The following is a 16,289-nucleotide window of genomic DNA, read 5'->3' as shown; positions in this document are numbered from 1 at the left end:
TGTGAATGCAGAACATTGTAGCTAAAATAAATCTCTTCGAGGGAGGAGCAGCTAAGGCTGATCACAAGAGACACTTTACGTAGAAAACGTGCAGAGGTGCAGTTTGGTGATAGAGCTAAACTGATCAGCAGGTAGTTGCTGTTTGGAATAACAGCCCCATTTCATACCCCTAGCCATGCACTCCTGGTACTTTTTTTAGCAGTTCTACCCCCCATGTGACCCTGAAGAGAGCTGATACAGGATCTTAAAGAGCAAAGAAAAAATTATATATAAATTAGCATATGTGTACACAGGCAGAAGTGTTTGCTCTCAGTTTAACTCCCTGATTTGGTTCTCTACAAAATCAGGTGAATGTCAGGGCTTGTGTAAGGAGGAACATCAGTACGAAGGAGGTCTTCCACAGCTTTGGCAGCAACTAGCTATTAGAATACATTAGTTGTCACAAAACCACAATTTTAAGGGAGACAGAAAGCAGCACAGGCCTGAAGAGTGGGTGGCCAGAAATGAAGAATGTTTAAAAGCCTCAAAAAACTCTTGAGAGCAGCTATACAGCAGCATGGCTAACTGAGTCTCTGAAAAGGTCCACAAGTTTTTGAAACTTATGTTGAGAAGCCCCTTTAGCAGGCAGGCTGAACGGAAACAGCATTTCTAAAACTGACAACAGTTTTCTTGCAGACTTGTTTCATTTTAGAAATACTGCCTGGGATATGTTCAGTCAAATGTTTTCAGTAGAGGTTTCTTTACATGCACATTTTTTTGTATATGCTTACTGAAGAAATTGATTTCATAGAGAGAAAAATAGGTGCCTTTCAGTTCTTTCTCCAAGAAAGCTAATTTATTACCTAATGACCGCAGAATAGACTTCCCTCCCCTCCCATTTTTTGATCTAATAGCATTTCCTTCCTTTTTAATCTGAAGCGTTATAGGACTATTTTGAAAGAGCTAAAACCTCTTCAGTTTTTATAAAATCTGTGTCAATGGAGCAATAAGTGCTGTTATGATCCTAACTTTCTGTTTCTTGTAGCTTAGCAAAAAGGCTATTACATTCCCAAACTCATTTGTATCTTACAGATATCCTTGTGTTGATGTAGCTGCAAGTTGGATGTATTAATCCAATTTCAGACAGTCTAGAAAAACGTATTTTAGAGACATACCATCTTTCTGGTCAGAGGCAAAGGAGTGGGAAGTCAATAAGAAGCTATTTTCTAAGCCACAGAAAAGCAACCTTAGGCTCATGGTGGGATAAAATAATGTAGTTTATTTTGTAATAGAGAGTTGGAGTTCAAGAATGGGAGGTTTTTTTAAAAAAAGTTATATATGCTTGTGAATACAATGTAGATTTTCAACATTCTTACAGGTAATGGCAGTGAAACAACGCTTGGAACACGATACCAGTGATCTCACCCAGAAGTTGTACAGAGCAGAACAGGCTTTATTAGCAGCCCAGACTAAGGAAACTGATTTGACAAGAAGTTTTGAGGTAACCAGTGCAAAGGAGTAGTCGATAGAATTAATAACATAAATTGGCAATCTATAAACACTAATACTGTTGAGCATTTACTCACAGAGTATATTTTCCCATAAGCAATCTTTAAACACTTCTGTGGATTATCTTAATAACGTATCTTAGTTGTAACACAAAATGAGGTCTTCACTAACCATCTAGATTAATGCAATTTGTGGAATTGGCTTTGGAGTTAGATTTCATTGCTGTAATGCAGCTGATATGGTTCTCGTTCATGTTGGATTTATATTTTCTCAAAAATAGATTTTTGTTTCAAGAGATTCTTGCTCTTGGTCCTGAAATAAAAATTTATCAATGCTTGTCTGATTTTAAAAGTAAATTCTAGGTTCATTGACTACTGCTTTGATGCATACTGCCAAACTCAGCAATTTTGTAGCAAGACTTACTATATCCTTTTATAAAAAAAAGAAGGGGGGGGGGCATTTTTTCTTAGAAGAAACAGTCCACCAAATACACACTGCTGTAAAAACTTTTCCCCCTAAATGAAGATAAATTCAGAGAAGTCTTTGGATGCTGCCGTACTACCTCACATTCACACATGCAGAAATCTTTTCACTTTAATCTCTCCTTTGTCTTCTCAGTTATATTGTTTTGCTTTGGTGGCAATTATAGAGCAGCTACGCTTGAAATTGTTACAGTTATGCCTCTAGAGACCTCTCAATGCAAATTCTATCCATTATTTGGAGAATCAGAAGTAAAAAAGAAAGACAGCTTAATACCTACGTAATCAATGTCACAGTTTGTTTTATTTAAACACTCTTATTTTGCTTGTCGCCTGTTGTCGTGAGCAGATATAAAATAATCTGGTATAATCTCTGCCAACCTGTCAAAATACTATGAACAAATTTAAAGTAAAATAGTGGGTTTTGTTCAGATCAGCACAAACGTTGGTACAGCTTTAGTGTATTGTGAAACTTTAGGTACATTCATGTTGGTAGATTTCAGTGTCTGGGAATATTCCCAGCTATTGGAATGTGACTATTTATACCATTAATTGCTAGAACAGCACTTCGCATGGATTTGGCCCAGCTGACTACCACTCTTTCATACAATTCCCAGGCACAGTTTGTTCACGAGCCTGGGACCATTCCCAGCAAGCGGTTTGGTTAGAGCCACCTGTTTTGGAAGGCAGAAGACTTTAGTGGTACAGATATGGGTTATTCCATGCCATTTGGCCTTGATGCCAGGTAGTGGGCCTTGAAACCTATTTAGTACATACATGTATCTGGCGCCTTCCAGTGCTAAGGCTAATCAGGATAGTTTTTGTTCTTCCAATCTGTCCCAGAGGAGGAAAGCCTCCATCAAGCTTCTGCACATTCTTAATGTAATCTTTCGTATTTTTAATTAAGGAAAAAAATATCTTATATCAGATATTGTGGATTCATACCCTTTCTGGCTTTGAAATTATGGGGTAAGGTTATATTTGATACAGTTTTTTGAGATCCCATTGTCCAAGAGCATCTGATTTGTGGAAATACCTTTCTTGCTGGAAATTCTTGGGAGTGCTTCATTTTATCTGCCAGTCTTGTATTCATCTCACTAGGTGGTAACTATACTCAGGTTTTTTTCTTTGTATTTGTCTTGGTCAGACAATTAAACCGCTGCTGTCAGTGATATTGTATTAGAACATGACCAACAAATTTACAAAGAAGTTTAATCTGGGTGAGATTCAAAGAGATCAGTAACACTACAGTTCTCTATCTCAAGACTTGCACAAGAGAAAGCATGGTGTATGTCAGCAGAACTTAGGGCATGGCTTGTCTTTCTCACTCTTACAAACAAGTGTAATGCAAAAAATTACATTAAATTGTTTCTAAGTCTTGGAGGCTTTATTGACAGTAGATTTTAGCAAAAGAAAACAATAGTAAGACTGGCATGTCTTTTCCTCTATTAAAGGGAAATTGTTGTGGTCTTACACTAATGGTCTAACAACCCAGTAGAGAATACAGTTGTTTTCCACTGGTTAATCCACTGCTGTGTTTAGTCCTTACTGTGAAATAAGACTGAAGTTCCAAAGAAGGTGCAAAACAGATACACTTGTGAGACATACAGGATATGCTTAGTCTAAGGACTACTAAGCTTTGCAATGGTGATATCTCAATAGTTTAGCAGTTCTGCTTCTTAGCATGTTGTTTACGTTTTGATGTTGCAAGCAAGCCTGTAACTATTCTTGGAAAAATTGGTCAGTCACTCCCTAAACTGCTTGTAAGCCTGCCCTGTGAAGAGTTTCTTCAGAATAATAGTGTTACATGTATACAGGTTCTAGAGTTGGCTTTAGTTTGGTTTTTGCTTTTTCAGGGGACAATTGCAGAATGGCTAAATTGAGTAATACAGCACGTACCATTAGCATTGATAACTGGATTGAAACAGAATTGATTCTTTTACTTATAGCTTTGGAAAGTGAAAATGGCTAGTTACTATCAGACACTTAGTTCATTAAATTATGGGTTCTTGGGTTTTGCCGAGTGCTGCTTAATGGGAATGTTTGGACCAAATCAAAATAATTGGATCTTTCAGCTATTTTAATTCCTTAAAGTTATTTGGTTTTCTTTCTGTAGATCACCCTAGATTTTATAATGAAAAGTTTATAATGAATGTTTAGTTCGTGGTCTCGTATTGCATCTGTGTACGGTGCTTTGAATGCATGAAGTTTAGACATTTGTACTTCTTTGAAAAATTGTTAAGGTTACTAGAAAACTTTCTTCACTGAAACTTATATATGACTTTTTTTTAAACTGTGGGTAGGGAAGGCTGTAAGTAGATGGGAAGGTAACTGTTAGTGACAATGACAATTTTAATCGTATTCTGAGTATGATTTATTTATGTTGTTGCAAAAACAAGCCTGCTATGCCAGCAAGCTTTTAATTTTTTTCATCCAGACCTTTCCATTTCTTGAGCTTGGCTTTTGTGAATTGCTGCCCATCTGCTAGTAGTAAACAGATGAGTAATTGACAGCCTGTTTCCAACTGGGCCTTGTCAGTTCTATGCCATCTGTTGTCCAGCAGCACAGGAGCTTGGAGAAAAAGAATTAGTTTCCTTAAAAGAACTTTCGGCTTCCTAGATGCAATGTAATTACATAATTTTGTGTTTCCTTTTCTTTTTTTAAAAAACTCAATTATTTAGAAGAGAATACTCTTAAATGGCAAAAGAACCCTCTGAACAAGAAAGCGCTTATAAATAAAATTTAATGAGTGTTGCCATGATGATGATGTTCAGTGGAAAGAGAACTTGTCTCTTCTACGTGAGATGATAGGTAAAATCAGATCTATAAATTTCATACCGATTTTTTCCCTTGTTGCTTTGGGAAAGTAGCTTAACTTAATGAACCCAGGTTTTGTAGGATATGTCCTGTCCTATCTCAATCTGTTTGGGGCACGTCGTATGGAGCTGTTTGGTCTATACTCCACACTAACTCTGTCAACTGGCAACATCTCTCAGATGCTGTCAACTAGTTAAGAATAGTTCAGCTTATGTTCCCAAGCAGTGCTTAGGACCCAGGCATAGCTGCCCACTGGCTTAATAGGACCTAATGGAATATCTTTCTTTTGATTTAAATGAACTGAATTCTTTGATCTTCTTGGCAATTCACATTAGAAAAGGTCTTATTTGGTTTTGTTTTAGGAAATGAAGCAGGAAAAAAACCTTCTTGACTGTCAACTTGAAAAAAAAATGCAGGAGATCCAGCAACTTGAAGAAGAACTAAATGCAATCAAGCAGTCTCTAAAGCAGAGCCAGAATTTTGCAGAAGAGATGAAAAGTGAGTTACGTATTTAAATTTGCAGAACTCCTGTTGCATGTTTAATGATGTATGTTTCCTGCAATCCTGCAAGGTACATTATAAATAAAGTTGAAAAGGTTTCCTCTGTCGGATATGATTAGTGTTTTTAACCGACACTGAGTTTATGCTAAATGGAAATTAATTTTTGTCTGTGAACTCATACAGTTTCTGAAGATACACAGTTTTGAAATTAATCAAAATGTACTGAACTTATCAGCAAACTGGACTTCATATTATCTGTCTAAGCCAGAAACTTCTGTTTTGTAATTTTTGTGTTTCACAGATTTCGAAAAAGAAAAAAAGGTAGGAAAATGTTACATAACCACTGATATTTGAGTCTTGCTTGCAGTGGTTTTTTTTCTAAATGAGAATACAGTTTTTCAGGAATTGAGTTGAAATATACCTTGTAGTTCTGCTGGATCTGACTAAATAAAAGGGATAGATCCCCACTTCTTCCTGCTCATCCCACTTGTTTCTGTGCATCATTCAAACTTCACGTAAGATTTCAAAATGAAGCTTTTGAATTTGATCCTGTTCACCTTAAAATTAATGACCAAACTTTCCATTGCCTTTGAACTGATGATTTGCTTTTGATTGTATAGAAAATTTGCAGCCTTTACCAGCTGGCTAGTGGAACACAATGCCTTTCCCCCACTGCCAACCACCCACCCCGCATTTATCCTTGGTGGTTCTTAGTCTGTTCCTATAGAGGCAGGGAAACAATTATGACAATTTGGAAAATGACTGAGTAGAATTTTACATTCTTCAGCAGAAATGGAGTATAAGGCTGACCTACAAGAAGGTCACATACTGGAATAAGACCTGTCCTGTTTTTAAAAAAAAAAAAAGGCAGTGCTACTTTGGTATAAAAATTTGGTAAAAGTGAGACACAGAAACAACAGGTAGTTACACCTGAGAAGTAAGGACTGACTGGCTTGGAGTGCAGACTTGTGTCAGACTGCAGAGTGGGAAGTTGACAATGTCTATGAGTACACAGTTTCTGATAGCCTAAGGTGATAGGGACAATTCTTTATCCAGTGATTATAACTTGAGAGTAATGCTTTGTACTGAGTGAGAATTGAAAACAGTAAAAGTAAATAGTAAAATTTCGTCTAGAAAATTATCAGTGGAATTGCGAGTATTGACTGGCAAATATTTGATGGTGTTTTCTTTTACAGATAAGAATGCTTTTCAGGAAGCAGAGCTGAAGTTACTAGAAGAGAAATTTAAAAAGCAAGAGAACTGTCTTTCACTGGAAAAGCTGAAAATAGCTTTAGCTGACATGGAAAAGCAACAAGGTTCTACCCGAGACCTGCTTAAGGAAAAAGATAATCATATCAAAGAACAAAACTGTAAAATAAGTAAAATGGAGGAAGAATCAGAAGCTTTGCAGAGGCTCCTTGGATTCAAGCAGAGAGAATGTGAAGAATTGCAAAAAGAGGCTACTGCTTTTTCTCAGTGGAAAAATGAAAATGACTATCTTGTAAATAAACTTAAGTCTGAAAAGGAAGGTATGATGACTCATATTAATGACTTGGAGAGTTCCCTTCAAAGTCAGCAAATCAAAAATCTTGAGCATAGTGAGAAACTCAGAATGATGGAAGATGAGAGTGACAGGAAAAGCACAGAGATTAGAGAACTTAAAGACATGCTGGAACGTAAAAGTGCAGAATTAGAAGAACAAAAAAAAGCTTTTGATGAACTTCAGCACAAAGCAGAATGTTCTGATAAGAAGTACTGTAAAGAGATAGAAAATATGTCCTGTAAAATATTCCAGCTTATCAACCAAGTTGGTGAACTAGAAGAAAAGTTACAGTCAGCAGCAAGTGAAGGACTGCAAAGACAGCAATGTTATCATGACCTGCTTGGTGAATATGAAAAAATCTGTCGCCTTGTAAAAGCAAAAGATACTTCAGAAATGACAGAAAATGGAGAAGTTAATTTACAAAGTGGTCGGGATAAAACTGTTTCAGATAATATGCAACGTGCAGCAAATAACTCCATTGCCGAGGATCACGGAGGTGCAAGAGCTCTTCTAGAAGTAGGAAAAACTACAGATCTGGACATTTTACAAGATCAGATCTCTTCTCTTGAGACTTCCTTAGTGGCTCAAAAGCAGCTGAATTCAGATCAGCAGCAGCAGTATGAAGACTTATTGCAAATAAAGGGTGAAACAGAAGAAAGATTATTTAATGCAGAACAGATGCATGAAAGCTTTGTGACAGAAACTAAACAGCACTTTACTAGCTTGCAAGCGGATATTTCAGCGCATCAGAAATCAGTTGAAAAAACTTTAGCTATTCTTGAGGAAAGGGACATGCAACCGCAAACTCTGAATGAAAGGTTAGAAAACCGGCAAGCTGAGCTTCAGGATTTAAAAATCAATAATAATTTGCTTGAGGATTCAGTAAGACAGCTGAAACTCATGTCTGGAACATGGGATTCAGAGAAGAAGGACATGTCTTCAATGATTTGCTCATATAGCAAAAAAGTTGAGGAACTTACTGAAGAAAATGCAACCCTTAGGGATTTAAGCAGAGCTTTAGAGCAAGAACAAATAACTTTACTGGAAGCAAATAAAAATCTCTCTGATAGCTTAAAGGAAAGAGAAGAAATAATTTCTGAAATGTCTGGCAAACATGAGGAGGAAAGACAACACATTGAATCAAGAACTGAAGAAATCAAAACAGAGCTTAAAGTTTTGCAAGCAAAGTATAAATCATTGGAAGAAGAAAATGCAAACATGATGAGCATTCTGAGAGAGCAGACAATTGAGTTTGAGGAAAAGAAAGCGAAATTAGAAAAAGAGAAGCAGGTATTTAGTGAGAATAAAGATATCTTACATAAACTAATAGCCTCAGAAGAAATAAAAAAGGATTTGGTTCAAGAACTTCAGCAACTGCAGTCAGAATTTTCCAATATCCAACATGTGGCTTCTACGGAGCTTGACTGTTTAAGACAGGAAACGTTAAATATCAGGGCAACACAAAATACAATGCAAGAGAAATGTGGTATTATATTTCAAGACAAGGAGCAATTGGGAAGGGAAGTAGAAACAAGAAGTGAACCTCTAATGTCTGAAGATAGTTGTGAAGGGAGACTCCATTCAGAACAGTTGAGGAAGTCCATGGAAGAGAAGGATGCTGAGCTGAATAAATACCAAGTTAAACTTGAGCTTCTTCAAATGGATTTTGAGGACAGAGAACTCTCCTTAGCGAACTACAGGTTAGAAGTGATGCAACTGGAGACTGCTTTAAAAGGCATGAAAGTAGAACTTGAGAAAAGTGTGAGAGAGAACGGGAGACTGCATCAAGAACTACTGTCTGTTAAAGAATCGAAAACTTCAGGTTCTCCACTTACAGTATTAGATGAAGATGGCCACTCATTGGAGTACAATTATGATACTGTTTCCCAGAAGCGTGGCAAAAGAGGAATGGATGAAAGTTATTCATCGGTCTCACTGGTGTCCTCTTTGCAGGTAACCATAAACAATCTGAGTGAACTTGAGAAAATGTGTGAGAGGCTGCAGAATGAGAACATTGTATTAGCCTCTGGATTTAATGACTCAAAAACCAATGGCATCACAGGTATTAATAAAGTGGCCAAAGAGAAAGAGAACATAATAAATGCAGATAAAAATGTAAAAGCGGAGAAAGCTATTTTTCCTGATGAACTTATGGATCAAACTGATAACAGTGATCTGAGAAAGTGTTTTGATAATAAGGAAATGGCCTGCAGACTTAAAGAATGCAGTACTGGACCCAGTTCTGAATATGAAGATTTAAAATTGTTGAGCAAAGAAGTTAAAATACATTTTGCTGAAGTAAGAGAGAAGCTTTTGTCTTTCCAAAATGAACATATAAAATTATATGAACAACATTGCAGCATGAGCTCAAAGATATCTGAGCTGCAGTCTTGTATTGAAATACTGAAGGCAGAAAATTCTGCATTGTCAACAAGTCTAAGCAATGCTCACGTAGATTCTGTGAGAGTGCCACTATCTTCTAGCCAAAATGACACGCCATTTAAATTAGATGAAACTAAGTCCATGGTTTCTTCCTCAGATCTTTCTGAAAGTCCCTGTTTTATAGAAGTAAGTGAGGTGCTTGATTCTTGTGACAGTGGTGTGTGCAAATGGACAGAAGAAATTAATCAGCCGGACAGTTCGGCAGAAACAATTTCAGAAGGCGCAACAAAAGTTTTGGTTGAAAATTGTCATAATGATCACAAATTGGACTCTGTTAGAGAGCCTAGGAGTATTGCTCCTAGAAAATCTAACCTTGAGAGTAGAATTGAAGGACTTCAGATGCTGTGTCAGACATACGAGAAGGCCATCAAAGTGCTCGAAGACCAATTTCACATTCAAGAGAATATGAAAAATGAGGAAATAGAAGAGCTAAAAAAAGTGATACTTTCTGAAAGAAAAGAAATAGATCACCTCAAAGAGCAAAATCTGTCTGACAAGGAAGAATGGCAGCAGAAACTGAATAATGTGATCATGGAGATGGAGTGCAAACTGGCAGCAGAAAGAAAACAAACTGAGAATCTGTCTTTGGAGCTGGAAGCAGCAAGACTCCAACTACAAGTCCTTGATTTAAGTTCTCACTCACTGCTGTGCACAGATATTGAAAATGTAAGTAATTGCTGTCATGCAAATCAGTTTTATGTAAACCCTTTGATTTACGGTAAGCCAAATTTAATTTTTTAAATTAAAGGTGTTGCAAATTTTGTCTCAGAAGTAGTACTGTTCTTCAGAGAAGGTAGAAAAATAATCTGTACCTTGAGTTCTGCTTTATTGATCACAGGGATCATGAGAAATAACAAATGATGACAAAAGCAACAAGTCTAGTCTGTTACAGTTGTGTAATACTTTGTGCTACTCTTGGTTTTTCTTCAGGTCTGTGTTAGTGTGGATCATGCTGTGTTAGTGGGTGTGTACGCACTGTATGTACCTGTACTGTGCTTACAACTTTGATCTCTGATTTAACACAGTCAGTTAAAGATGCACACACTTCCCATGTCCCTTTGTGGGACAAGCAAACTAGGGTTACTTCCACACCTCTAATTCCTTTCAGTAGCACCACAGCAGAACAGAATGAGCTGCTAGCAGAACAGTTAATTTTCATTTCAGCCTGAATTCCTTCAAAATACCTACGGGAACAAGAAATTTGGGAGTCAGCTCTGTCTTTTTTTTTAGCACTGTAGATGGCGTGCAACCAGTGACCTAGGTTTTGCTGCTCCTTGTAATAAGCAGCAGAATCAAAATTTCAATCAGAATGGAGGAAAACCAGTTGAATTCTTGCATACAGTGTATTAGACTATTTCCCCTTAAAAATGAATCTAACAGGTGTATTTTCTGCTTTTGAGAATTCCAGTTTTGACCATTAAGTCCTGTGCAAGTGGCCTCCAATGCTCAGTCAACATAGACTCAGAAATTAAAATTTTACACTGGTGTCACAGTCAGAACGTCTTGAAGCTCTGCATTTTGGCCAGCTGCAACACTGAGCAACTGTTCATTGCAGAGAAGAAACTCTCTCACTTGTATGTGTTGCAATTCACACAGAACATCCACACTGATACATAAACACTTGAAGAAAGAAATACTGTTCCTTACCATACATAGCTGGAGCTTTTTTAAGATTAAGTACTCAGTACAGATCATTCAGGTGCTGCCTTCAGATCTTTTTTTGGATTCCTCAAGTTTTGAAGTTGCTTGTTTATAATGTTTCAAATGAGAGCATCAGGTGGCAGCAAATGTAAGCCCAGTTATGAGAGACAGTGGTAGTTTGGAAAAGGGATTGTTTGAGGATTTGGGCTTGTGTCTCCTGAAGATTCTCTGGTGTCTAATGGAAGGTGAGCAGTAAACATTTCCCCCATTAGTGGTACTAGTAAATTTCCACTTTGTCACGTAGACACCTATTTTCCCAAAATATGGAAGCATGTGATATCTTTGCACCTAGTCTTCCAGTAAACTTGGCTGAAATTTCTCCCTCAGTATATTTAAAACCTTTTTGCCAAAGATGCATGTGTGTATAAAAAAGTAAAATCCTTTCCATAAGAAAGCCAGTTCTGAAGTAGAAAAGGATGCTATCTATTTATTTCGCGTAAGATGAGGAGCTTTACTAGTTTAAGAAAACTTTTAAAACTGACTTTGGTTTTTTTCTCATAGATGTTCTTTTTCTTTTCCTTTTTTTTAATGGATTGATTCTTAACCCTTGCAGAACACTGAACAAGGAAACAGTAGCCCTTATCAATTGGCAGTGCCTATAGAAAACTCAGCACTGAGAAGCAATAAACCCAACCTAAGCCCTATTGAGAAAATGGCTGTAGGAGATACCTCTGCATGTGAAAATGTAGCTGAGACTGCTGAAGCAAGATTAATGGAAGGTTATACTGAGAAGACATCTGGAGAACACAAGTGTAGAAATATGTCAGGAAAAATAACCAGCCCTTCAGACTATGCCAGTGCATTGTCATTTTCCAACAGTAGTATCTCTTTAGGTGCAGGGGATTTCTATGAAAATCAAATAACCACTGAAGCGCTTCAGGAGGAGGCAAAACAGCAGACTGCTGAAAATTTGAAGCTGATCTGTGAGGCAGTGGAAAGTCATAAGCATGTTGATTTACTATTGAAAGCTGAGCAATTAACCTCAGAACTGAACTTTCAGAATGCACAATTAATTCCGAAGAGGTCAGCTTTTGCAGAACTGGAGGAAGCTACTGTAGTTGCTAAGGAAGAAGACTGTGGCATAAAGGAAAAAGTGGAATCAGTCTCTGTCAATAAGCAGCAATTATCTCTTTGGGTAGTCTCGTTAGAAAAAGAACCTGAGAATGTAGAGTCTGAGCTGGAGATACATAAAGTTAGATTGTCTAATGCAGCAGACACATTGGATGACGTAGAAATGACCAAGAGAGATTGTCGTGAACAATTCCTTGCAGCTGAAAATGAACAGAGGAGTCCAAAATCTGAGCAAGTTAATATTGAGAACAATGCCTTGTTCATAGAGTGCGATATTGAAATGCTTCAGGCAAAATGTCAGCAATTAGAAAGGGAGAGGGAAGTTAACCTGAAAACTATTTCTAGCTTTCAAGAGCACCTTGTTTCAGTCACAGCTGAGAGAAACCATATTGGCCAAGAACTGAGTATTTTGTCTGAAAATAAAAAAGAACTGGATCAGAAGTATCAGAAGCTACAAGAGAAATTAAAAGAGCTGGAGTCAACTAAGGTGGATTCTGCTGAAATCATTAGAAGGCTAGAGGGTGAAGTAAGGACACAAACAAATCTGCTTGAGAATGCAAAATCCGATGTATATCAATTATCAAATGAAAAAGATAATCTTCTGCAGAAGCTGCAAAGTTTGGAAAATGATGCTCTGTCTTTTGCCTTAGGAAAAGGAAAATTCCAAAATGAAGCAGCAGATTTGAAAAAGGAGAAAGAGCTGATTGTAAGAGAGTTGGAAATGATGTGGAGTAAATTAAATTCATCAGAAATGGAAAATTCAAAGCTTTCCAGATCTTTGGAAGGCTTGTTAATGGAAAAAGGTGAACTTGCTGCTAGACTTAGCTCAGCACAGAAAGAAGTAGACCAAATGCGACATGGCATTGAGAAGCTGAAAGTAAAAATTGAATCCGATGAGAAGAAAAAACACCATGTTGCTGAAAAGCTGAAAGAGAGTGAACGGAAAGCTGACTCTCTTCTGGATAAAATAGAGAGGCTTGAAAGAGAATTGGAGATGTCAGAGAAAAACCTAGAAGATACAATTATTCAGTCAGAGGCTGCTAAAGCAGAGGCAGAAACATTAACAATGGAGATGGAAGAGATGACTGAAAAGCTGAAATGTTTCAACTCACAAGTTGATGTCCTCACCTCACAAAAAGTGTGTTTGGCTAAAGATTTAAAAGAAAAGCAAGAAAGAATCCTTGAACTAGAGTCTTCAAATTTGACTACAGCAAAACTGTTAGAAGAAAAGGAGGAAGAAAAGATGCAAATCAAGGATGAGTTTGAAAATACTGTGGTATTGCTGAAATCTGAGCTCAAAGACATAAGCAAGAAATTAGAGTTTTCTTGCAAGGAGGAAGCAGATGCTAGAGCAAAAGAGCAAGTCTTGATTAATCAGGTGGCTCGTCTTGAGCAAGATAAAACAACACTCTTACAGGAATGTCAGGAAATAAAAAATGAAAATATCAAATTAGGTCAAATGAGGGAAGTACTTGTTCAAGAATTGATGGATTGTAAACAAAAACTTGATGAAAAGCTGCAGGAAAATGGTGCTCTTCAAAAGCAGGTGAAAGAAACAGAGGAGCTGTCTTTACAACTGACACACATGCAACATGAGCATGAATGCTGGCACCAGGAAAAAAAAAAGCTGCGGAATTTGATTGCTGAGTTGAAGCTGAAGGAAGAACATTTTTCTGATAATGAAACCTTTCTGGATATCCTGAATGTTCTAAAAATGTCTTATAAGGACCTTGAGAAGGAACTGGAATATACACTTTGTGAAAAGAGCACTTTATGTAAAAAGGTAATACCATTTCCATTAGGGTAGAGTTCCCTTTTTAGGAGTGAGGATAAAGTGTCCTCTGGGCTTACTACTTCCTTCGTAAATTATATCTTAAAATAACTTTAACCTCGAACTTTTACAGTAAGCATCCTATTTTTAAAATTCTGGTTTCAATGCAATCATGAGTTTGCATTGAAGTTACAGAGCTGGAAAGCATGACATTGTTTTGTGTAGGATGAATGGGAAGATTGCTTGAAAGTACACATAGATGTTTAAGTAATGAAACGATGCAGGATAGTTTCCTGTAGAAGAAAGAGAGGAAAGACAAATTAGTATTGGGCGAGTGAGTTTTTATATCAAGAATAAGTACTTCACGAGCTCAAAAGAAATTGAAACAATTGGACACTTTTCATGTGAAAACAGCATTAGCCTGCTGTGACTCTTGCTTGGAGTTGGACCAGCTATGGGAATAACATAACCCATCTTAAAAACTGCTTGTTGCATATAAGAAAACTCTTTGGAGGTCATGACATGTATTAAAACTAATTCTGGAAAATTTAATTTCAGGTAAATGAACTGACTGAAAGTCATACTGAGCTGCAGGTCAAGCTAACAGATACTGAACAGAAGATTTCCAAATTACAGGAAGAATTTACCACAGAAAGAAACAAGCTTGTTGAAGAAATACAACTTATTCAAGAGCATTCAGAAAAGAACAAAGTTAGTTACTCTGTGTGTAGTATTTCTGTGTTCAAGGACAGTTGCTCAAGTACGGTCAATGTGTGGAGGTTGGTCAAGGGAGCTGTGCTAATGTACAGTATCAGAGGTTCTTGCTTTCCAAATTTTCTAACTTTTAATGTTCTCTTCTGAGGTAGAATTATTAATAGGTTTTCCCCCTCCTTTCTATTGAAACTATATTTTCTCAGCATAAAGGCTAAGGTAGATATCTAGAAATCTTTCAGTGCCAAGAAATTGTCTCTACTACAGGCATTCAGTCATCAGACTGAGGATGTTAGATGATAAAATGTAACATTTCTCAAGCTTGTTTTAAAGCTAAACTACTTTCAGTGTTCAGCAGTGTTGAAGTACTTTCAGGACAAAGTCAAGGCAGAAGCAGTTTTAGAGTCTGTTTTTAACTTGTTCATATTTAATTCTTAGACTGTTTTACCATCTGGACAACTGTAGGTCTTATTTGTGAACAATATTATGTGTTTAAACCAACTTAAGTGGTCTTCTGACCTACTTACACTATTTACAAAATTTTATAACCAGGGGCTTGTTTCTGTTGTGATGTTGAGGATTTTGAGTGGGAAAAGAAAGGAGATTTTGGCATCTTTCAGAAACCCTGTATGGAAATACAGGCCAACTGTACAAAAAGTACAGTTATAAAAGCTGGATCAAAATGAAAATGCTTAAAGTTTTGTCATCTTAAAGAAGGTGAGGAAAGTGACGCTTAACCTCGCAAGTCACGCTCAGATGGAACAATGTTTGGAGAGGTTAAGCTTTAATTTTGGCAGTGCTGCTTGATTTAACAGTTTTGGCAAACTTGCACTCAGTGTACCCCTCAGATCATACTGTTTCTTTCTAGAAGACCCTCCTTTGCCTCCTATCCTGTCTTTTGTGTCCAGCTGTTCCGTTCTTTGATTACAGTGTGTTTAGCCACTGTTAAATACTTTCTTCATACCAAGTTGTTTTTGGCAATTCAAAGACGTTTCAGACGTAAAGTCAAATAGTTTAATGAGTCAACTGTTTCTCCATTGAAACAATTCTAAATACCAAAGAATGTGCTATTACTGTTTACAGATTCAGCTGCATCTAACTGTGTCAGAAAAAAATGAACTGACGAAGAGTTTGGAGATGCTCCAGAAAGAACTACAAGAAAAAGAAAGTGAAATGAAAAGAGAAATATCAGAATATAAAGACAGACTACTTCAAGCAGCAAAAGAGCATCATGATGCTCTGACAGAAGCAAACCGAAAGGTAAATCAGAAAATGAGAAGAATGGTGCTGTGAGTTTTTAATTAAATTCTACATACTTTACAAAATTTTGCTGATCCTATTGCAAAAGAAATTGTCTTTTCTAACAGGATTACCAAACTCTATATGTTTATAGAGTTATATACCTTGGAACTCAGTAAGTGTTAAATTAACTTTTTCCATATAGCAAGCAGCAAAAGATGAATTTACCTCCGAACTCAGGAAGTGTTAAGTGTATATATAATGTATCTGGGACTATACATTTGAAAAAGGGAAAGCAACAGTATGTTTTAATTCAGGAAATGCTTGTTTTGCTAGGAATGAGGAAGAAAGATTAACCACTTTATGATATAAGGACAAATTTGTTGGAAATCCATTTGTCAGCCGTGCAGTACCCAAAGAGCCATCATCTGTTCCGCAGAAATACCTGTCTATGAACGTGTACTTGAGGCCATGACACAGGCAAAAAAATTACTCTAATTATTTCTTAATTTCATTCTTGTGAATA

At 36.9% G+C, this 16,289-nt stretch overlaps 1 protein-coding gene across 4 annotated transcripts in view; it reads left to right on the top strand.

The window, feature by feature from the left end:
* CENPF (centromere protein F) overlaps positions 1–16,289 on the top strand; it is a 44,008-nt gene that overhangs the window by 18,386 nt on the left and 9,333 nt on the right. For all 4 annotated transcript variants that reach the window (XM_075088902.1, XM_075088899.1, XM_075088901.1 and 1 more), the window contains exons 10-15: positions 1,358–1,480; positions 5,147–5,282; positions 6,482–9,936; positions 11,525–13,825; positions 14,372–14,524; positions 15,608–15,784. In XM_075088902.1, coding sequence (XP_074945003.1) covers positions 1,358–1,480; positions 5,147–5,282; positions 6,482–9,936; positions 11,525–13,825; positions 14,372–14,524; positions 15,608–15,784 — 6,345 coding nt within the window. The remainder of the gene's footprint in view (positions 1–1,357; positions 1,481–5,146; positions 5,283–6,481; positions 9,937–11,524; positions 13,826–14,371; positions 14,525–15,607; positions 15,785–16,289) is intronic.

This window comes from Phalacrocorax aristotelis, chromosome 3, assembly GCF_949628215.1.
Source record: "Phalacrocorax aristotelis chromosome 3, bGulAri2.1, whole genome shotgun sequence".
NCBI classification, from domain to species: Eukaryota; Metazoa; Chordata; class Aves; order Suliformes; family Phalacrocoracidae; genus Phalacrocorax; species Phalacrocorax aristotelis.
This window is presented reverse-complemented; position numbering and strand designations above follow the sequence as displayed.